At 41.3% G+C, this 23645-nt stretch overlaps 1 protein-coding gene across 1 annotated transcript in view; it reads left to right on the forward strand.

Annotated features, from left to right (window-relative positions):
• Window positions 1–23645, forward strand: part of THSD4 (thrombospondin type 1 domain containing 4) — a 230693-nt gene that overhangs the window by 25675 nt on the left and 181373 nt on the right. Inside the window, exons 4-5 of the mRNA XM_058811504.1 lie at window positions 6018–6421; window positions 16072–16483. Of these exons, the coding sequence (XP_058667487.1) occupies window positions 6018–6421; window positions 16072–16483 (816 nt within the window). The remainder of the gene's footprint in view (window positions 1–6017; window positions 6422–16071; window positions 16484–23645) is intronic.

A 23645-nucleotide genomic window follows, 5' to 3' on the forward strand; every position in this document is an offset into this window, starting at 1 on the left:
CCCTAGTGAATCTTTAATTAGTCAGAACTGTAAGATGAAGAAAGTGCAACCCTGGAGTCATGGAATCAATAAGGAGTCATGTTTTCCAAGTGCTTTGATACTCCTTTACTGACAATGGGGACAGTTTGATGTCATAGTGTGGGTTTTCCTGTGTGGGGTAATGAGAAGAAGGACCATGGAAGAGACAGTGAACCAACAGCTAAAGCCTGAAGGGTTTTGGGGACTATTAACAGAACTTACAGGGGCTCTTTGCTCTGGGAAGCACAGGACAAAGAGGGTAGAAGCAGCTGAAAGTAAGTCATACTGGCTTCTGTTAATTCCACTTTGCATCCAGTGTATGAATATGGGTTAACTCCATGAATACCACTGGTAGTATTTTAATGAGCAGGTGATAAAATGTTCTTCTGGATACAATTTCTTTGCCTTTGGGTGAAAAGTAATACCATAAAGCTTTGAGAAATATATGTTTATGCCTGATATATCCCTTTCAGATGTATATTTAGGAATATGATGTAGTTAACTTGTTCATGAGCCCATTTCCATTCTGGGCATTTACCCAGAAAAAAGAATTACTGGATAATATGTTAAAAATTAAATCTATGAAATCTAATAATATTATTGTATCTAAACTGAAATGGTAAGAAATACCAAGAATGTCTGACTTGGTTTAGATATTTCCAGGTTTAAAGCTTGCCACTGTCTTGTATATATTTTCAGTTTTGAATTTGGATTGCTATAGCATGCTTAATATCTACAGAATATTTAGTAACACTGGCTAAAGCTACAACAGCTTAATTGTGTAGCTGGCTAAAAGGTATGTACTGTCACCAAGCATTATAATCATTATTAGTTTGAAATTCCATCATTAATTCATATTTGGAGTACGGTATGCAGCACTGCACACCCGTGTGAGAATGTAGGAGTGGAAAAGGTGCTGAGAATGAGGAATTCCTTACAAAAAGAAACTGAACAGATTAGGACTGCTGAATTTCAGAAAGAGGTCCTAGATTGTTAGCAATTGCAAATCAGGCATCATAGCATGGTTAAGGAGAATGCAGAATGATCATTCTTCATTTGTCACTAAGAAAAATCTGGGGGACAGAGTGAAATGGTCAGGCTGCATGTATGACCAGAGCAAGAGAAGCACTTTTTCAATGTAAATTTACAATCTTTTGGAAGACAAGGTTAAAAGTATACTAAAAAATGTATTAATTGTATTCATGGAGAATAAGTCCAGTAGTGGTTGTGAAGAACAATGGCAATATGGTGTTTAGCTGAAGGAGGCCCTTAAATTACTGATTAGCTGTAAGCAGAAGGTCCCTCTGTCTCAGAATTTGTCCTGGTTCTTACCCTGTTTCCTAAAGTTTTGCTTCTTCCACTCAATCAGAAACACAGTACTGAGTTAAATGGGCCTCTGACCTAAGCCTTTCCCCTCCCACTTTTCTGAGCAGTTAATTTGTATTTAAGCTATAGTTTAACACGATGAAGTGTCCTACAGTATGTAAAATTAGGGTTTGTCAGATCAGTACAGCATTGTCTGTCATTGTCTTCCTGCACAAGAAGTTCCATTTTAAATAGTTGTGGCTTTCAGTTCAAGTGACGTTTCCTCTTCAGGGACATTCTTGCATAGCACAGTTTCAACAACTGCTGCTGAAATCCTGAGATGTGGATCTGATTTCTAAATTCTGACAGAGGTAGTATTAGAAATTGGCATTGAATTTCTATACCTTGTGTATTCCTACTTTCTGCTGAATTTTTGACTCAGGATCAGAGTGATTGGTGAATTACATGAATTAAGATAAACTATTTTTCTATTTAAGATGTCATCTATGTCAGCCTGCTGGTAGTATTTTTAATTCCATATGATTTTAGAAAAAAACCCCAAACAATAAACTCTTTTAGAATAAAGCCCATATGTAGTCCAGCTCCTGTGTACAAAAGGGACAAAATACAAGAAAACTGGGGAAAGAGAACAGAAAGGGATGCAGGGTACTGGTGAGTAAAGAAAGGGGTGACCCTGAAAGTACCCTTCTGAAACTCCAGCCTCAATTCCATTTGCCACTCACTGGTCAAAAGGTGGCAGGTTGGAAGATATTTGGTGTGTACATGGTCATTATGAAGAAAATTTCTCATTCAAGCCATCTTTGATAGCAGATTAATAGGAGTTGTAGAAATTGCAAGCACTTCCATACCTGAAAACTTACTTGTCTTACTTTTCTTTGTTATTTCTTGTACAGCTGCATGTAGTGAACAATATTGTGTCCACTTCCAAGCCCTGGTTTAAAATTACTGAAAAATGTGTAGGAAAGAAAGAAAGGGGGGAATTAAAGGGAAAAAGAAATTGAGTTTGTAGAGGAAAATATTTGGTTGTGATTTGCAGTAAATAAAAATATTTGCAGTAAATAAAAATATTTGCAGTAAATAAAAATATTTGCAGTAAATAAAAATATTTGCAGTAAATAAAAATCTTGGTGGTGCACTTATAGTTAGAACTAGTCTAGGTCACCTAGAGAAGGAATCACTCATGAACTATGGGAAAGTAGATTAAATGGGTTGGTTGATCTCTATCAATGGGCTATGTGATTCTCTTAAAGAATTTAATCTCATGACTTAATTTGGCAAGAAAAGTTCAGTTTGCATTTCACTTATTCCCCAGTGCAGGCTCAGACTCTTCCTTTCAGAAAGTGTGCTTTTAATGGGGAGTTGCTAAAACAAGAGAAGGAGGGACCTAATGTCAGGGATCTCTGAGTATGTGGTGTGTCTGAGAGGTTCTGAAATACTTCAGCTGAATCCTGTAATTTCAGCTGGAATTTCTTGGCTGTATCACAGAGCTGTGGCAGAATTTCTTCTTGGCTACTAAGTTATCTGGAAATCACAGGATCAAAGGAGGGGAACCGGCCTGTGAGTGCTGTAATTCAGCTCCTCCGCCCTGGGGAAGGGTCAGTGACACCTCGTTTTCCTGGTAGAGCTTTAGGATTGGTCTCAGTGCTGCCGGGATCTCCTCAGGCAGTTCGTTCCTGGGCTTTGTTTGCCTTCTCTCTAAGTAGTTTCCCCCCTTTAATCGGGGTCACCTTTGATTAAATTTAAATCTGAATGGTTATTCATGTTTTGGCTATAAACAAGAACAGTTTGCTGCAAAGAGAAAAGTAACAGATCTTTGTATTTATTTATGTACACTGTTTGAAAGTGTCATTATTGTCCACTCTGTTTTTCCTTCCCTAAACTAAGCAGCTTCAGTTTATTCAGTCTTTCATAGTAGAACTCACTGAGTAGATTATGCCATCAATCACACCTCTCCTCTGAAGATCCATCTGTAGCCCATATCTTACCCAAAGTAAGAAAATCAAAGTTCATAACCTGATTTGTTACTGAAAATTCCCATCTCAAAATATTATCTTACAACTAAGTAGTATTGATGAATTTATCTATCAGTATGACATTATAATGTTACTTTAAAAAAGTTTTATTTTTATGTTCTTCCTTAACTAGCTGGATTAAACCTTCTTGTGCTATGTTTACAACTCTTTCACCATGAAGATTAGGAGGTGTGAAATTACTTTACATTGCCTTCAGTCATATGAAACATCATTTTATCTGAACCAATTCTTGCTGCAATGAAGTTTGGCAGCTGGAAGGTTTTGTCTGTAGCAGGTTGACAGTTTTCACTATTCAGTTTCCATTTCTGCAAAATGGTACGTTTCTTGTGTTAGTGAGAACTTGAATTGTTTGCAGGTTATCGTTTTTACTTGTTGCCTGCGTGTATTTGGCATTTCAAAAACCAGGTGTACTGAACCACTGTAGAAATGATTACATAGCCCAAACAAGTGAAACCTTGTCTGATAACAAAGGACTGTTAGTTTTACAGTAAGAGAATTTTACTGCAGACTGAGTTGAGACCAGAATAGTGTCTCTGTGTGTAGTCATTACCATTTAATATCTGAGGTAGAGCACATTAATGCATAGTGGAAGTATGGGCAGTGAATATTCCCTGGAAAAGTCACAAACTGAAGAATAGCTTGTTTAGTTGGTCAAAGTGTGAGCCAGTGGTTCTGTTATTGGATATGGAAGCAAATGTAGCAGCCAGAAGGACCCTGCTGCATGTTCTAAGTTTGACATTATGTGGTATTAGGTTGTACAGGCTATTGGACTTTAAAGGCTCATACCAAATGGAGTATGCACAGGAAAAAGACATTAAATACAGAGACATCTGCTCCTGTTTTCCAGTGACATGGGAGAAATGGGTAACATATCACACTAATGCAGATGCTTTTTATTAATCACAAGTTATAATTAAATGCAGTGTTTTCTGTGGTTGGTGATGAAAGTGTGAGAGCAACCTCAGAGGGGGGAAATGTTTCAGATTATGTAGCCCACAAGTGACTATTACCCAGCAGCAGCAGCACAAACCCTGTGCTGGCTTGCTTGTTGCATTGTAATGCTGTGTTCAAGGCATGTCAGCAGAGCAGCCTGGCCTGTCTGCAGGCAGCTGATGAGGAGGGTGTGCTGCTCCCTGGCACTCTGGGGCACAGCTCAGCCACCAGTGTGGGCCAGTGCTGAGAGACCCAGGGTGTTACCCAGATGGTAACCCTGTGCTGTTATGTACTCATGTTCGAGGCAAAATTGTTAATGGAAGTTACGGGTTTAGGCTCTCATGCTGTGAAGGGGGAGAAGTGACAGCCAGACAAGGCTGGCTTTCCAAAGCTCATTTTGAGGTAGCTGCACTAGAATGGGGCTGGAGAGGTATGGCAAACATTTGTGGACAGTGCCTTTTCTTGTCTCCTAGCTGAAACGATGCCTATGTGTGCTTGTTGGTACAAAACTTGTTCAGAGTATTAATAAACTACTTAAAGGATGCTCATTTAAAAGAATGTTCTGCATATTAATAACTGTGAGAATCAGATATTGGGAACCTGCTTAAAACCTTGTGATTCAACTAGTTGTTCAAGAGAAGCAAGAGAAAAACTGCAAGTTTGAGTACTTTGTTTAGTGCAAAACACTGAGAAATCCTGACTCTATCCAGCTCCAAGGTCAGTAAACCTTGGGGATGAGTGATTGTAACTTCTGGCTGTGCTGTTACCTTTCCAATCACAAGGTCAGGATGTTTAAAATATTTGGCTTGAGGGCTTAACTCTCCTTGTGGAGAGACCCTGCCCTTCCTAATCCTTCCTAGCTTCCTTCATGAGAAGGATCCTCTGCCTTTTTTTCACTTGCCTTGTGCTGCTGAATGGTGAGTATGGACTAAGTGGCACTGAACTCCAAACCAACAATTTATCCCATCTTTTGTTGAGATTTCTGTGAACGTAGGATTGAGTGAGTCATCCTGAGGTGGTAATGTGGGACTGGGATAAGAGTGGTAATATAAGAGTTAACTCTGCCAGCATTTTGGGATGGTTGGAAATCAACCTGTCCTCTTACATCATTGCCTTTGTAAAAAGTTCCACATTAGATGGGAGTTCCTGAAATATTATTGCAACCACCAGCACTCCGCATTGTTGAAGCGTCAGAGTGCAGCAGAGCAGTGAGTGTCTGTTAACCCAATTTCATTACCAAAAGTGACCTTATTTCCTGCTTTTGGTAATATTATAACACATTTCCAAGCTTTGCATCATGCAATTTTTCCACTGCTGAGAACAAAGAAAATCTATTTCTATCCAGATAGTCCAGAAGAAAAACCAAAAAATAACCCAACCCAAAAAACCAACTAAACAAAAAAAAAAAAAAACAAAAAAAAAAACAAAAAAAAAAACAAAAAAAAAACCCCAAAAAAAACCAAAAAAAAAACCCCACCACAAAATCTGGAACAACCAACCCCAAACTTTTTGTCCCAATGGTTGATGGCTGTAGGAGACGTCCTGTACTGGCAGTCCTTCGGCAGGCAGGGAATAGCACAAGTTACTTCCGATGCCATTCCGTTTCTCTTGTGAGTGCGGAGTGAAGGGCTGAACACCGAGGTGTTGGTGCTCCCCTTACTCCGGTGTGCCTTATTCCTGTTCCTAAGGCTGTCCTTGTGTCCGCAGGTGCCGCAGAGGATAGAGGAGCACGGCGATGGCCCCGAGGACAGCGGCGGAGTGCCGGGCCTGTGGGGCAGCTGGGGGCCCTGGTCCGCCTGCTCGCGGAGCTGCAGCGGCGGCGTCATGGAGCAGACGCGGCCCTGCCTGCCCGCCTATTACCGGGAGCGCGGCTACCGCCGCCCGGGCCGCCACTTCCCGGCCCCCGAGCGCGGCGCCCACCGCGAGGACTCGCTGTCCGCCTACCCCGGGCACGTCATCTCCGCCATCCGCACCTCCGTGCCGCTGCACCGCAGCGAGGAGCAGCCGTGGGCACCGCCGCGGAACAGCAGCAGCGGCCAGGGCGGGCGGGCGGCGCTGAGGGGCAGCCGGCACTCGCAGGGCCCGCGGCACAGCGCCAGGCCCGACAGCAGGTACGGGCTGGGCACGGCTGTGCCAGGGCACCTGGGGCTTCTCACACAGGGGCTTCTCTACAGGGACCTTATCAGAGACAAGAATGGCTTTTACAGTGGTTACTGCCCACTGCCTTCGAGGCCCTCCCCTGACTAATACATGATGTCAAGGGCAGATGTCATTACTCAGATTATCTCACTTTGTGTTGTGATTTATTGAGAGGTTTTGCCTTTTCTGCTGCAGTCTCATTTGACATTTCCATTAAATATCAGAACAAATAACTGTTCTGTAATTGTATTCTTAACTTCAGCAGCCAGTCTGATATTAATTGGTTGGAAAAAAAAGTTAACTTAAGGATGGTCAACCATCTGTTGACTTTAGTTTTACTCAGAACTATTGTTTTGTATTTCTCTTTGTTGTCTTTTTGTTTTCTCTTTTTTCTTTTTTTCTTCTTACCACCTCTTTTTAGCAAAATTTCCTGTTTGTTTAATACATAGAATATTTTAAACACTGTGTATGAATTTCACAGTAACAGTCTTTAAGGCTGGGCAAAGCTGTGCTAAGTAATTCCAATTAATTTCCCCATTTCTGGAGAAACACTTCTATATCCACTTAGGTATCAGTCTATCAGATTTTCTTTTACATATGTGTGAAAGGAAAATAGATGTGTTTCCCGTCTGGAGACTGAGCAGAACAGGCATGGAGATCCCCTGGGGTGGAGCACTCCTTAAATGTCTGTTCTCTCTTTCCTCTGTATATGTATTCCAGCAGCTCTCTGGTTCTTCCCCTCTCAGCTCTCTTCTGGGAGATGCATGAAGAGCAGATTTTTGGGGTAGCTGACAAATACACCCAAATAAAACAGAAAACACCCCAGTTTCCCCCTGCAGACATAACCAAAGAAACCTTTCTTATGTCATCTGCATCTTTAAGATTCCTAGTGAAGCAGTCAATTGTAATTCCCTTTTTCAAGATATTTTGCTGTCCTTAACAGCATAAGAAAGACTATTACCTTGAGGCAGTGTTCCAGCCTGGCTGGAATAAGACAGTAGGTCTCTGTGGCTGCTGATAAAGACGTTCTCAGCCCCTGCAAGAAAGTCTGTGCATAGAAAAGAATACTTGAAAATAGAATTAACCTGTAAAGCTCCTGCCTGTCTCAATGAAGCAAGAGTTTGAAAAATTGGGACCAGCTGTTCAGATGCTGGTCTTCTCTGGTGTTGCCAATTTCCTTTGTCCCTGCTTTGTCTTTCTGTCAAACCCATGCCAATGACAGCCCAGACCTGCTGAATACAAAGCCAGTGCAGCACTGATGGTCTCACAGAGCTCAGGGAGTGCCAGAGACAGGATTAGTAGTGTTAACATGAGTGCATTGAGGCAAAAATCATATTTCCTTTTTTCTGTTTTCCTACTTAATAATTGGCTATAATGCACTTCTGTTCTGGGCTGTGCAGTGTGACAGCCCCAGGTTGTGGTGCATGGCTGGGTTATTGCTGGCATGGGAGCCTGGCCCTGAACTGTCAGCACAAAGCCATCCAAAGCTCTGTGCTCTGGCCCTTGGCACCTCTGTGTCCCAGGGAATCGCGGCTGGCTGTGCACAGCCCCACTGCCTCTGCTGGGCTGCCGTCCCCGGGGCTGTCCCTGCTGCCCTGGTGGCCCCTGCAGGCCAGCACAGGCTGGGAGGGCTTGGAGCAGTCACTGCAGGATTGGCTGGAGCACGGCACTGACTGTGTGCAGAGCTGAAGCTGTGTTACTGCCTAAGAAAGGCCTTGCCATATGAAATATTAAAATGCTCACTTTCCTTGGTGGAGGAATTTGCTTTTGAAAATTCTTGTGCTTTCCTAAGCCCAGTGCACGCTTCTGTACCACAGTTGATTTTCCACCCCCACACACTCTGCCCCTTGGCAAAAGGCTGGATTCAAGGTCAGTGTTTTAATCTTACTTGCATAATAAGTTATTTCCATCTTGTTTTAGGAGGTCCCTGGTGGCTTTAAAGCCTGTTCTATTGCATAACTTTCAGATTCCTTGGTGATGACTGTAAAAACAGAATGAGAACAAAAAATGTTATTTGAAAATGGAGTCATATGAATGACAAACCTAATAGTTTTCCTTGATTTACAAAATCCAGAGTAAAAACTTTCTTTACAAAGGAGATTACTGTTCCTGTCAGGTAGATGGAAAATGGATTTCAAAATGTAAGTTACTCTACACATGATTTTTATACTGTAGAACTGTTTAGTATTCACTAAAAGGATGATATTGGAAATTCATGTCAGGCTGTTAAATAACACTTGTGTTTTCTCAATTTGTACAGTTAGTGGAAACTTTCTGGGGTATTTCTATTTACTGTACTGGACTTTATATAAAAGCTGTAATTTTAGAACACTTCCATAAAACAATAAGAGAGTAATGGACATCTGTGACTGAGATAAGCTCACATTGATAACATGGTAGAATGAAATTGGAGGGCTTCCAAGGCAAAGATTTTCAACAGCAATAGCAGCCCTATACAGCAGCCCAGTATGTTTGTATCATTTACCAGCAAGAGGAAGTGTTCTCTGCCTGCTTCCAGGCAGCTGACAAAGAACTGATTAGGGGTTTTTTAGCAAAATCCAAAATAGAACTTGTCTGTCATAAAATTTGCTATACCTTGTCTTTGAAGAGGGTATTCACATTTTCAGTTTCTGAAACTTAGTTTAGTTAGGCATTAGAAACCAGGACTGCATGAGAAGTTCAGGGGGAGTGAGGTTTGAGGTACCTACACTTAAAAGCCTGGTTTAAAAAAATTCAGTGCTCCCCTGTACTCAGTGCAGTAATTGAAAACTACTGAAATTGAAGTGTGTTAATTACAATCACTGGTTGTCCACTGGCAGAGGCAGGGAGCCCTCCCCAGCTTTGAAGAGCTGAGTTCCCTGTGGCACAGACTTGGTTTGTTATTTTTCACCTAGCTCAAGTGCATGAAGCATACACACCAAGGACAAACAGGAAAGAGGAGATAGGGAAAAATATTAAAGCATTTAAACATCTTTATTGAGAGGCACATACAGAAAAGTAATAAGGGTATGCAGAAAGATAAGATGCTTTAAGAGAGAAAACACATGTTGAAAGGAAGTATTCATGGACTAGGTTTTAGTACTTCTTAAATGTTGCATTTCCAATTCTCTGTTTTGGTGATGGAGAAGACAGAACCACAATTCCTCACCAGTGTGTTGAGTGTAGGATGTTTCCAGCTGCCACCTTCACTTTTGCTTCACTTAGGCTTTGGTGGCAGAGCAGGAAACCTCAGTGTCCTCTTGTGTGAGCACGATATGTACTTTGTATCTGGGGTCATAGGAGCAGAAAGAAAAAAAAACAGAATTATCACCAGAATAATGAAATAACTAAAGCATTCTGGCATAAATAATGCAAGTTAAAGAAGCATGTTAATAAGGAAAGGGCTTCCCTAAAGTATTTCTTGTGTCTTTGGAAGAAGAGTGAGAGGAAAAATTTGCACTGAGGAAATAATCCAGAAATCATTGACTTCTCACATGGTGTAGCTCTGGGCCTTTACTGTGCTGCCAGCAGCTGACGTGCAAGTCTGCTGTGCTGCTCTGTACCCTGTGTAGGGTCACTCTGCATTTCTGGGCCTTTCAGCAATGGAAAGGAACTGAGTGCATCATTTAATGTCAAACCAGAATTTCCTTTCTGAAAGTATTTCTTTTGCCCCCTCTCACAGATGCTCTGATCAGGCAAATGTAGGTCACTGTGTTGGCAGGTCTACAGTCAACTTTTCAAAGGACAATTCTGTTATTTCCTTAACCAGTAGCCACAGTGTTGTGATGTAATTTCTGTGACCTGTTCTATTCAGTTCTAGTTCCTAGAGGTTGAAAAATGTGTGATTGCTGGACCTTCAGGTTCAAGAAGGTTTTATTTTCTCAAGTTGTGAGGCTTTATATTTATTGGCATGAGTGTTTGCTTTTTTTAGTATCTGGAATGAAACCCAGCTCAAGTACTTGGCCACCCCTCCTTTCATTAGTTCTCTCATGGAATGAAAATGAGATGGATTTTACCCCAAGCCCACCATGGTTCTAAAAGCTTACTGTGGGTTGGTGTGTGTACAGAAAGAAGATAGAGAGAGAAGGATTGGATCCCTTTGTAAGGATAAATTTTCCAGAAAGATCTAAGAGCAGCAGTGGTAATCAAACAATTTGTGTTGGTAGCACCTGGGGGGATTTGAAGCCATGTGAGGAAGGTGTTTCTTTTCCTTCTGAATAAAATTCCGGCAGGATCTAGTGGCAATAATGCTTAAATGAGGTGTTTCTTCCCAAAATGAGGAGCTAGTTGGGATGGCTCAGGCCTCACACCTCTCATCGGGGTATTAATCCCCATGACATGCTCTAGGTCTCATTAGCAAATCAATATCAGTTCTCATTATGCTGCTGCAAGCATGCTTTGAGTGGGATTACCAGAAGTAACCCCCTAAGACAGTACAATAATTGCAAACCACCTAAGCAAGCTTGTTCTTTATACTGAACATTTCATCCCTTTCTGAGCTGGGCTCACTGAGGGAGGGGAAGTGAGAACCCTGCTGCTCTTTAGTCAGGTACCACTGAATTAATTGCCCCATCAGTGAGGGCTAGAAACTTCCCATAAGGAGGGAAGGCATCTCAGCAGAGTTATGAGGGTACTTGCATTGAATTTCTGCTGGTTTGCCTGCCTACTGCATGGTTGCATTATTCAATCAAATCTTAAAGAAGAGGCTAAGAATTGCCTGGGATCAGAGGTATTATTGAAAAAGAGGATTGAAGTATTTGGGTTTGAATTTTGAAATCCTATCTTAGTGTTGAAAGTCACATAAATGAGGTTATACACCACTTGCTGAGAGATCAGTAAAAGCAAGCATACTAAGTTATTGTACTGGGCATATTGCAGCTGTGCTGAACTGGGGTATCAGTGCTGATCTCTGAGGATGGAAAACTTCATTTAAGATAGTCCACATCCCATTAATTAAACCTGTTCCCAAGAGACAGTTTATGTAGTGACCTTATTGTTTAATTTTAATGTCTCAGAAAAATGTAAATAGCTTCTCCCTCTAATATGATATAGAAATGAGAGTTTTTGTGGTGTAATGTGATATAATCCATTATTCTTCAGAAGAAACACTTTTTAGACATCGTTGGTATTCTGTGAATTCTAGCAGTTGAATTTTTTAGGACAAATAGGCTCACAATGATTTTGATACTCTTATGTGTGTGTGATACATGGGAAACAGTGCATATCCACAAATCATGGTGTGGTTACCAAAGTTACCATGAATGTAAAAAAGGCAGTTAGTTCATGAAAATGCCAATAGTGAGATGCAGTAACAGCCTGCCCTGTGGAGCTGCCCTGCAGTGTGATGGTGAAGGGAGCAACGTGCTGAGTGTGGCCCAGGGAAGGGAACAACGTGCTGAGTGTGGCACAGGGAAGGGAACAATGTGCTGAGTGTGGCACAGGGAAGGGAACAATGTGCTGGGGAGTGGCACAGCTTGGTGCTGGTGAAGGGAACAATGTGCTGGAGAGTGGCACGGCTTGGTGCTGTTGGCCCCACTTTGCAGTGATGCTCTCTGAGAGGGCTGCCTGAGCTCTTGAGACCAAACATTTCAGAGATCTCATCTCACTGCTGTAAGACCAGTTTCTAGATCAGTGAGCAGACAGGCATGCATTTTGTAACATGAAACAGTCAAAGGGTTCCCTTCTCTCATTCATTGATGTTTAAGTGATTTTCTCCAGGTTGATTTGAAGCTGGTGCAAAGTGAGTACGTGGAATGCAGAGCAGCACAGGCTGTGCTGCCGTGGGAGTGGCAGTGCAGGGTGGCTTTTGATGGGAATCAGCCTGACTGCTGGGAGCTCTCCTTCCTGAGTAGATGGAAACCTGTTCCCAGATCCAGTAGATCAGTCATTTTGTTAAAAATGATTCCTGTCAAAGAATCTGCTAAACACTGTGAGGTATAAACTCACTAACAGTTATTAACAGTATAAGACAGTTTATTTTGTGACTTAAGGGGGAAAAAATTTATGGTGGAATCTTTTTAAAGTACACCTTGTTAACTGTGTGCCTAATAATATATAAAGCATGAAAGAAAATTAAAAGCAGTAGGAGGGCAGGAAAGTAAATTATTGACTTGGACAATTGTAGGCCAGTCACAGTTTTGAATTATGGAGGAAATGCCATGGATTAGATGTGCATGTCTGAAATTATTTTAAGAACATTATCTAGTAATAAAAAAGTAATAAAAAAAGTACATTAAAAATATATGCCCAGAGTGATCCTGTTAACAGAAACTTACAGAATTAGGACCAGGTTTTTTGCAATTTGACATTTTGGGTCTCCAAGGACTTTTCCATCTCCCTTTTTTTTTCTTTCCTTAATTACATTTTAAATATTTGAATAATATTTCAATAGCTTCATTGCTGACAGGAATAGCTAATAAGTCACTTTCAGTTCTTCAGAAAAAGAATCAAGGCAACTCTGTACTAAGTACTCAAACTGTGAATGGATGGGTAGTATCCTTTGAAACCTGTCAATTAATGACAGTAATGTAGTGCTGCAAAACAGATATTTTGCTATGATCTCAAGTATTAGGCTAAATATTGGCATACTTCTCCACAGAAGTAGATTTAATTAAATTAATTTATGTAATTGATTCAGTTATAGACAATTTTGCCCACTAAAAAGCAGTTCTGTTAAAACCATGATGAGTAGAAAGGCTTAAATTTAAACCAAAAAGCTTTGATAGGTATCTAAGGGGACTCAGCTCCTTTAGAAGTAATTTTCTAGCCAAAATCAAAGAACTGCTGTTTTGGAGCATTTTTTGAAATGGAAATTAAGAACAGCAACACCAAAGCACAAATCAGTATAGTTTAAAGGACTTTTGCAGTGATAAATAATGTGGGCTATTTTTTGGGAAATAAAGTATAAAATTTGTAACCTGTCTTCTCTCTTTTCTTCCACTTTCATCTTGCACATGAAACCTCTGTTTCTGCTGATAGATCAGTGTTAAGTTCAGCTTCAGTAGGTGCTGGCTCTGGGCTGTTGCTGTGCTGATAGGGCACAAGCACAGCCAGCAACCCTTCAGAGAATGGATTATGGGCAGCTGCTGGATTCCCAGTGAGGAGAACCTGCAAGAGCCTGGAGAATGCTGAGCCCTGGGCACCCAGAAATGCAGCTGGGCCAGGCTCACTGAGGACAGGGGTTTCCTTAGCATGTTAGAGGACTTTAATGTTCATTCCAGGACAGGACTCATGGTAAAGGAAGCCTTTGAAGATTTTGAAAAAAGCTTCAAACTTGACCAAACTCTACACACAATTAAAAGAAAGGTCTAGGTGTTCTTTTTACTCTCTCTGAGAATCTGTGGTGAAATTCTGTTGTCTTTCATTAGTGTGATTGCTGTGACTGAGAATACAGGGAAGAAAACCATCTCCCCTCTGCTTGTGGAATTATTTCTGCCAATAGACAACAGAAAATCTAGGGGGGAAAAATCTGTAATTCCTATGCAGTTTTTTTTCTCCTTATCCCTGGTGAAACTGGAGGCTGAAAGTTGTTACCTTTCCAAAACATTACATTATTTCTTCAGAAGCAGTGAAAAGTTGTGAATTGAAAATGGCATCAATCAGAAGCTTCTTTGGGTTCATTTTAAGGAAACTTTCCAGCAGTTGTACAACAAGTCTTCCTTGTTGTCATAAATGAGTGGTTTTGCTAATGTTCACCCTTGCAGTTTTTCATTTACAAGAGAAGTACTTTGATACTAGGAGATAAGATAAATGAAATGCTGAAAAGCTCATGGAAATACAATCTTTATTCTGCCTGACATCAGAAGAGAAAGAAAACGAGTTGTGCTTCAGCTGGAAGTAAGCCAGGGAACTTTCATTTAGAGGCAGTGGGAGAAATGTAAGGAGAGAGGAAGTGATGGTAAAAGGGAAAAATGAAAAAGGTATGTTGGAGAAAGGCTGTGTAAAGAGCACTTAAGAGAAGAGGTGGAGGCCCAGGAAATTTGCAATCTTACCTGTGTATTTTAAAGACACTGTATATCCTTAGTTCAAAGAGGGTTTCTATTCAGTATAAATAACCAGCCCACCGGCTCTGAAAGTGCTTCAGTCTTGAAGACCACTTGAGGTTCAAAGCATTGTTCTTAGCATGAAGGCTGTGAGGCAGTGATAATGCACTGATTTGCCAAGGCACACGTTTGCTTATGGCTAAAATTAGAAAAAGCTATGGCAACCAGATTCCTTTTTGACACTGCAAATGTGCTAAGAGGGGCCAGTTTGTATTATTCACAGCTGACATATTCTCAGCATAAGAGAAATTGTTAGAAGTTACAACAGTAAAAATGCTACATCATCATCATGATGATGTTTGCTACAACTCTTACATTAACAACACAAAACCTGATTTTCTTACTTGTCTGGGCAAATGTATTATTTGAAATAAAGAATATATTTAGGTTGGCTTAAGTTTAAAGGGACCCATCATTTTTGTTATCAAAGTACTAAAGAGATTTGTCTGAGCAATCAAAGAGGTGTATGTGTATATGAGAATTATGCCCAAAGAAAGGAGATTCAGGCCTGCATTAAATAGCTGTTCTGCCTCTGCTGGAGATGAACACAGGAGATCAGAGATGGCTGCTGACTGTGGGCTGACATGAATTACGTAATGCTTTTCTACAAATATTTTTCTGTTAGCAGTAATTTACCTTTAGATGGTAACTCCATTCTTGGTGGCATTTTCCCCCCTTTTTGTCCTAGTTGGCTGCAAGTATTGTTGAGTACTTTCTTTCCTCTTATTCTGTCTTGCTCTTCTTCTAGCCTAGGGAGCAACAGAAAAATTAATTTTGTGTAATCTCACTCTTGTTTAGGTCTGGCTAAGTAGGACAAGGCTTAGGGGTTCTGTTTCTTTCCTCTCCTGTATAGTTATGGGAAGCTTTTCTTTCCCTCCCTTAATACCAAAACCCATTATACTGCTCTCTGTGCTGTAACTACCAAAAGCTTCCCTCAACAATGACTGTCATGGTCACAGAGCAGATTAACAGGGATAAACACTTCAAGAGTGCTGGTTGCTTATCTGCCAGGGCAAATCAGCACTCTGGTTCACACATCTTGAGCCAGGAAGATTGATTAAAAGCCCCATGTGGCTATAAGGCTGGGATGGGAGGTAAATGACTTTTAGGGTTCCCAGCTAGCAAGAGTCCTGGGAGAATATAAGACTTGGGAAGAAAACAAACCCAAATAAAAACAAACCCAAAGAAAGGTCCCTTTGATCTGGTGGCTGCCTGACATCTGCAGCACTTCTGTTTCTAGAAAATAGTTATGTCAATTTATAATCTCTGGCTTTCACTGGAGTTCAAGTCAGTTTTGCATATATATTAAAAACATAAATGTATTTTATGTACAGAAAGCAAATTCTTTTTCTTTAACGGTGTCTCCCTTCCTGAGCTGCAAGTGTCACCCAGAATAACTGTATTCACTCATTACTCTGAACTGGTTTTTGCCAGCTTACTTGTCAGACTGCAGTGTTAGGATCAAGGCCTTCTGAGATTCCTAATAGATCAAGCTAGTCTACATCTTAGTCATATTTATGATAAGTCCTGTAAATATCTAACTGCTCCTTTGCTTATGGAGTCAGTAACTGTTTTCTCTCTCTGTCTCTCTCCGTTTTTAGAAGCAGAAACAGAAATCCCATTGGTCCAGGGAAGTATGGCTATGGGAAGGTGCCATACATTTTACCTTTACAAACTGACACTGGCCAGCAGCCCCAGAAGCTGCGGCGGCAGCGCCAATCGTCCAGGAGCCACCTGTTCCAGCAGAGCCCGAGCCTCCTGAGCCCCTACAGCCAGGCTGCTGCTCCCTCCCTGCAGCATGGCAGCCTCTACCAGGAGCCAGGGGGGCCTCAGGCAGGACACCAAGTCCTGGGGCCCTCGGTGTATCAGTCCCCTTCGTTCCCTGTGTCTCAGAGCCTGTTCCACGGCAGTGACTCCGGCCCTCAGGCCCTGCAGGGCCAGCCCCAGCCCCAGAGGGCTGCAGCCATTGTCTGCATTGGTGCCTACAAGCAGTACAAACTCTGCAACACAAATGTAAGTCTGCTTTTCTTGTGTTTTGTGTGTTTGAGAGCTGTTGGTTTTCCCTAGTATGCAAAATGTTCACCTAATCATTGAGTTAGGTTGAATTTTTTAAAAAATTAATTTAATGATTATTTTTGTGAACTTATTTTAGGGAATACTGAAAATAGATCTGTAATATTACAGCTACCTAATACTGTACCTTCAAGGGCTTTAATCAGTCACTTCATCTACTGATATGTACAGTTCTAATTTGATGAAACCCAGGAGCATGAAGGAATTTGAGATAAGTATAATAATTGAGAGAGGGACAAACATGGTCTGAACAATGTCAGAGAATACAATAATGGTGAGAAATTCTAGTTGTAATTGTGGTGAAGGGACAAGGGAATGAATTTAGTGTACATTTTCCACTTTCCTTCAGTGTTGTGATGTTATTTTGTTTTCTGTGTGATGAATGTGGATTTTAATGGCAATTCTTAAGTGTGTGATTCACAGTGGTGAGGAGTGGAGTGTGTTGGGTTTGCATGGCCAGGTTTTGGTAGAGGGGAGGAGTGCAGGTGTGGCAGAGAAGCTGCCAGAAGCTTCCCCCATGTCCAGCAGGGAATCCAATGCCAGCCAGCTCCAGGATGGAGCCACTGCTGGCCAAGGCCAAGCCCATCAGGGATGGCAGTACCATCCCTGTGATCCTGTATTCTGAAGGGAAAAAGCTGTTGTGCAGGTGTGAGGTAGCCACAGGAGAGCAGAGTGAGAATGTGTGAGAGGAACAGCCCTGCAGAGGCCAAGGTCAGTGGACAAGGAGGGGCGGGAGGTGCTCCAGGCCTTGGAGCTGAGATTGCCCTGCAGCCTGTGGGGCAGCCCATGGTGCAGCTGCCCTGGCCCTGCAGCCCATGGAGGGCACAGGAGCAGGTGGTGCCCTGAGGAGGCTGTCACACCATGGGATAGCCCTGCTGGAGCAGGTCCTGCCAGGAACCTGCAGCTCCACGGACAGAGAGGGGCCCACAGTGGAGCAGGTTTGGTGGCAGGACTTGTGACCCTGTGGGGACCCACAGAGGAGCAGTGAGTGAAGAGCTGTAGCCCTTGGTGTGCTCACATTGAAGGAGTTTGTGGAGAACTGTGTCTCATGGGATGGACCCTGTGCTGCAGCAGGGGAAGGACTCTTATCTTTGAGCAGCAGCAGAAACAACCTGTGCTGAAGTGACCATAACCCCTGTGCTGAGCTATCACCCCCATTTTGTCTCCCTACACCACTGAGGCAAAGAGGTAGAGCTGGGAAGAAGGGAGGGCTAGGGGGAAGGTGTTTTTAAGACTTGTTTAACTTCATTAAAAGTCTGATTTTGATTGTTAATTCAAATTCAGTCAATTTCCCCAAGTCAGGTTTGTTCTGCCCATGACAGTAATGGGTGTGTAATCTCTCCAGATCCTTATCTCAACCCATTAACCCTTTGTTATATTTTCCATTCCCTGTTCAGTTGAGGAATGACTGAGTGGCTTTAGTGGGTACCTGTCACCCAACCTGGGTGGAACCACCACTGTCACCCCTAAACAGCATTTAGAGACAGCTCCCAGTAGCTTGGACCACTCCAGTACTTTTTGTGGTGCTCTGTGCATTCTGTTTCAGATTATACTTTTACCAGCATTCAGTTCTACATGCTTTGATTTTAACTTCCTAATTTATTGGAGTGAAAATCTGTTCTGTGTTAATTTTTAAATAAAACTTAATCTGTTATTATTTGGTTCAGAATGTTTTTCTGGGTGTAGCTCCATGCTCCAGGCAGTCTCCCATTGTACGTGGGAGGCAAGTGAGGTTTTGTTCTCTGTCCCCATTAGTAGTTTCCATCCTGCTAAAATTTCCAGTTTCTGCTGGGCCCTTTTAGTATTTCCCAAAGTATGTCTTCCTAATACCTTTTTCTTATTGGTCCTTCTAATCTAACTTAGTGTTGCAAAGATGCAGAAGTCTGTATTTGGATATTAGAAGCAGAATAGTCAGGAGATCTGGATAAGCTGACATGACAGGCCGTATTTTTTTGGATGGGTGAACATCTGATTCTTCTGCCTCCTAGAAATCCTGATTTGTTCAGTGGTACCTGCATAGTGGAATATGCAACAATGGAACACAGGATAACAAAAACACAACCTAAACAAATCAGATGAGTTTCTTTTTGCTTCTTAGTTATGACTCTTGCTTTATTTCTGAATAGAGTCCATTGATTGAGACTGGAGCAGTTGATTGAAAGGACCTAATGTCAAGAAAGCTTTAGTGTATTTGTCTGGAATGGAAAACATGAACGGCTAATTTGAGCCTCTGAGAATAGTCTCTGGGACAAATTCCTCTTTTGAAAAACACTTTCTGTTTTTTGAAGGAAATGGGAAATGACCTTAGTGCATGGGCATTAATTTGGAAAGTTTTCTGAGCTAAATTTGCTCACTGTGTCCAAGCGATACACAAATGTCCCAGTCTTTATTTCATCCCTCACACATCAGTGCACAAAGTTGGACAGTATTCTGCCTGACTTAATGTGACAAAATTGTTTCCAGGAAATGGTCTTTTAAGAGGGCAAGGGGTAAGAGATAAAGGCAGTTAGAAATGAGGTGGAAGAAAGAAGCAATCTGAGATTGCTAAGGTATGGAGAAGGAAGGTTTGTGGAAAGCGTTTGCTGAGAATGGCAAAAGGGTGGCAGAGTAGAGGGCAGTGAGCTTGTGAATTGGACAGTGGTTGGACAGGTCAGCATGGTGAGTGCTTTGGCCATTGGCAGATTTCTTTTGATGGAAGAGAACAGGAGTGAAAATATTTTCATGTTAGTTTTAGAATCTGCTATTTAAACAGAAGAATTCAACAGATGAAGAGGAAACAAAGATGAGCCCACTGCTGCTGCCTCTTTGCCGTTGTTGCTTGTATAAATACAATTATAAAGAAATCTGTTATACAGGAGACTTAATAGCAAAGAGAAATTGTAGCTGAAGTAGTTTCTCCTAGGCATGGAACTCTTCATAATTATATTCTTTATTTAGTAGTGTTTCTATTAGCCTTGGAGAGGCTGTAATTGCTATTCAGGACTATTTTGCTCCCCAGAATGTGGTAATTAATGTAATTATAAAAAAGAAGTTGCTAAGAACGGTTTTAGTGTAAGGCCAGGATGAGAACCAAACAAGGCTGATAGTGTTTCACTTTGTTTGCTTGTTCTTCCTGATTAAATGCTTCTGCACGCGGGCTTTAATCTAATTTATCCGCAGCGACATGTACCACTGGTCTTGCCAGCAAGCAGAGAACAGTATATTTTTATTTCTTTCTTTGATTCTTCCTGGAACACACCAAAACTGAAAATCTCATTTATTTGAAGTATTCTGTTAACCCTTATCCTGGTGCTTGGCCACTCCCTCTACAGTTTCTCCTGAGGGCAACTAATTAATAACAAATTAAGTTTATCTGTCTTGGTCCATTAGGTCATTTCCTCATTATTGTACATTTATTGTTTTTTCATTGATAGCTGAACTCATTTCACATGACTGACAGATTGATTCATTAAAGGTAAACTCGTGATGTTTGGTTAGGGAGAGCCTGGGAAGTGCTTGTATTTGTTCAAGTGTTCCTGCAGGTCGTTAAACCTATTTTCTTATTATATAAGTGGCTTCCCTTGTTCAGCACCTTGCATGCAAGCTCACCTCAGAACACACAGCTGCCTGTCACCCTCTTTGGCAGGAAATAGGCAGCAAACATCTCTCCTTACCTCACAAACAGCTCTGGCTGATCTAACTGAAACCATAAGCTACCTGCAATATAATAGGATTCTTCCAATGTGGTCTCAATTCCTTCAGAAATAGGGAAGTGGTGAGTAAATCTCCCTTAATTCTGTCTGCATTAAAGGAGAAGGAATTATATGTATGTGTGGTTGAAGTATAATTTGAATTCAACCTTCTTTGTGTGGTTTGTCACCAGAACAAAGGAAGCAACTCAAATGGAACATTTGTTTACTGAGCACTTTCTGTAATTAATTGTCTCGAGCATTGCCAAGGCACTAGCTCTTCAGGAGTGCCTGAACGTGAGAATATATTTGTAAACCAACTCCAGGCTTTCAGGCTTCTGGATATTCCAGACTGCTTAAGGGAGGTTCATAACAGTGGGCACACAACTGATGCCCTTTATTTCCCAGTACCACTTGTTATACCTTTTTTCTCACATGTATAACACCTGTGTGCCCTTTTACTCTTTTGTTGTTGGTGAATACACATCAGCATTCCAGGCTTCTTCTTCAAATCTGTTCACCTGCCTTACACAGCTGCACCCCATCAGGGATCAGCCACAGCCCCATTCCTGTTCTTGCACAATCCGTTCTCCCACGGTTTCTGCATGAAGAGTGATACTAAATAGATGTAAAATCTGAATTTTCATTAGCTATGGCTTGAGGTGTGACTTTTTGGCCAAATTCATATAGGACTTTGGAACAGTCAAGGTAAAATGTATGAAAGAGTAACTCCTGAGGGCTCGGTGAAATATTTATGGATGAAGTTTTGCTGACTGGGTCCAGTTCCATTCCCAGTTGCTAGATTGCCACTGGTTCATGTGAATTACTGTCATGTCTCCTGTTACACTGTGCTGTTTTTATCAGTATTTGATGTGACTGGTGTTTAGCAAGAAGCCAGTTGTGTTGTGGAGAAGTGTCTAGATAGGACCAGAAGACAATGACTGCCTCTCCAGCTGTGCCTGCTATTAATGTGGTAGCAAAGCTATGGAAAAGCTGGCTTTTGGTTCTGAGTAAGAGTCCTCTGCTGGATCTGTGCTCCTGCATGCAGAGCTTTTGAGAATGGCACCTGAGCAGGGAATAGGAAATATCTGAAAAGACAATTTTGGAAATGGAAAGAGGTTTTACATTCTGCAGGAATGTGTTGAGTCCATTAAACAGTGATGTGCTTTTCTGTCACCTAAGGATATAGGTAGGCATTGGCAGGGTCCCCTGGCACCTGGGGTCTTGGGCCATCCACCAGCTCACTGGTGTTCTGCCCAAGCAGTTTTGAAAATTTTCCACTCTATAGAAACTGAACATTTCCAGTGCTTCAAGTTTTAGCTAAGGTCGAAATGGAAATGTTTAATTTTGTATGGAACAGAAAACATAATTCCCAGACAAGTCTTTTCAGAATTGATATGGGGTGCTGCAAGTGTGCACTCTTTAATGTAGTTGGGATGCTCACACATTGAGGTGAAGACTAACAAAAGCCTATGTATTTCTTGGGTGAACTTTTTTTTTTTTTAAGACTGAAAAGCCCCTTGTTATTCCCAAGGAGTTACTGTAGGGTTTATTTATTCTCCTTTTGAGATTTGTATAGAGTAGGTGTTTGACATAAGTGGCAAAGTGGGGTTAAGATGACATATCTTTTCCTGAGGAAATTGAAACTTGACTTTATGTGAGGAATTTTCCATGCAAACACTGTGGGATTGTGTGTAGGTTTGGTAGTCTGACATTCTGTGGGTGTATAGGAAACTTATTGAAAGCTTGTATTACTTTGGGCTGTACTGTCCTTCCTTTTGAATGTTTTGCTATTTGCAGCAGAAGTGTGTAAATATTAATTCAGAATGATTTGTCACCAGTACAGGCTGAACTTACCAGAGGCTGGCACAGGGATATTGCTTGTAAAGGGTCTCATGTAGTTTGATCAGTTGTCATTTGTGTACAAAAGTCACAGAGAAACATCTTTGATGGAACTCTTGGACCACACTTGTTCCCTCTGTATCTCTGCACTGTGGTTATGTGACATCCCCTTCAACAGCTGAGAATCCTGCATTAGAAAGTATTTTGTATGATGACATTCTTATTAGAGCTTAAATAATTATGGGAAACTGTTTGCCATAAGTCATCAGGAAAAGTATGTCAGAGTAACTTTTAAAGCTCTCTCCAAGGGTTTTATTGTGCAAGTGTGCTCTGTACTTGTGGCAGTAATACAGAGTTGGCTGTTTTACATAAACTCATTATTACTAGGTTAATTACTTACTAATGTAGTAAAATATTCATAGTAAGTCCAAAATCACACAATTCAGAAAACCTTGATGTCTAGAGGCTTGTTGGTTTTAATTGAAAATTGAATTACTTGGTTTGATCAATAAATCTAAGCCACTTCAAACATCTAGAAGTCCAGGAGTCATGCCATGTTGTGACAAGAGCTATAAAAGCACAGACCAAAAGGAAAGTGCAGGTTAAAATTTGGTAATGTATACATGGCTATAGCCAGGTCCTGTATTCTCCAGGTCAGGGAGGAGTGACCAGTGGGATCTGTAACATTCTTATGGATGAGGTCTTTGACTTTATTAAAGGGCAGTGAGATATAAATAAAATACAGTAGAGCTTAGAATAGAATAAACACCTTAAGACGATAAAACAGAAATATTCCACTGGAAAGCAAAGGTTGAGATTATGTATCAGTGATAAAAAATCCACTAAATGTGTTAGAGTTAGCCAGTTCAAACATTCAGTGTCATTGATATGTTTGGGGTTTAGCTTGAACGCTCAGGGAGCTGGATTTTCCATGGACTCTGTCAACTTCCCAATATGTATTTTCTTAATTTTTAATGCATAAGAGTAGTTCAGAAGCTCTGGTTAACCGTAGTACTTCAGTATTTCATGGTACTGCAGGATGCATTGAGCTGCCTGTTTCTTCTTCTTTGAGGTTTATTTTGAAGTTCTGAGCCTGTTGCATGATGTAGCTGGAGAAGTCTGCCTCAAGTGGAGTGAATTTGTGTCTGTGAAGAGCTGAAGATTCAGACTCACTTTTGTGTAATGGCAGTGTGACATAAAAATGTGAGAAATTCATCTAAGTGCCTCAAAATCAAAACACAAATCAGTTGCCTAAAGTTCTTCTTTCCTAACTTCCTGGTGAACTTTGAATGGGAGGTTTCATGTAGCAGTTGGAGTTGTCTGAGAAGTTACCTTGCTAATTCTTAGACTAAATGGAATACATCTGTCTTGGAGAAGAGGAAAGAGGAAAAAGATCTACAGTTATTCCATCACTTCATCAGTTATGAATAGCAGCATTAGCACTTAAAATCCTGTGGAGTGATTTGGAAACTTCATTGGGATGCCTGTTGAAATGGAATAGGGGTTTTTGTTCTGCAGTAGAACAGGACTCAGGGTGATTTAGGTTGCCTGGTTATCATTCAGATGTAACTTCTGTGCCAAGTTTTAAAGAG

The sequence above is a fragment of the Ammospiza caudacuta genome, chromosome 10 (genome assembly GCF_027887145.1).
Source record: "Ammospiza caudacuta isolate bAmmCau1 chromosome 10, bAmmCau1.pri, whole genome shotgun sequence".
In the NCBI taxonomy this organism is placed as follows: domain Eukaryota; kingdom Metazoa; phylum Chordata; class Aves; order Passeriformes; family Passerellidae; genus Ammospiza; species Ammospiza caudacuta.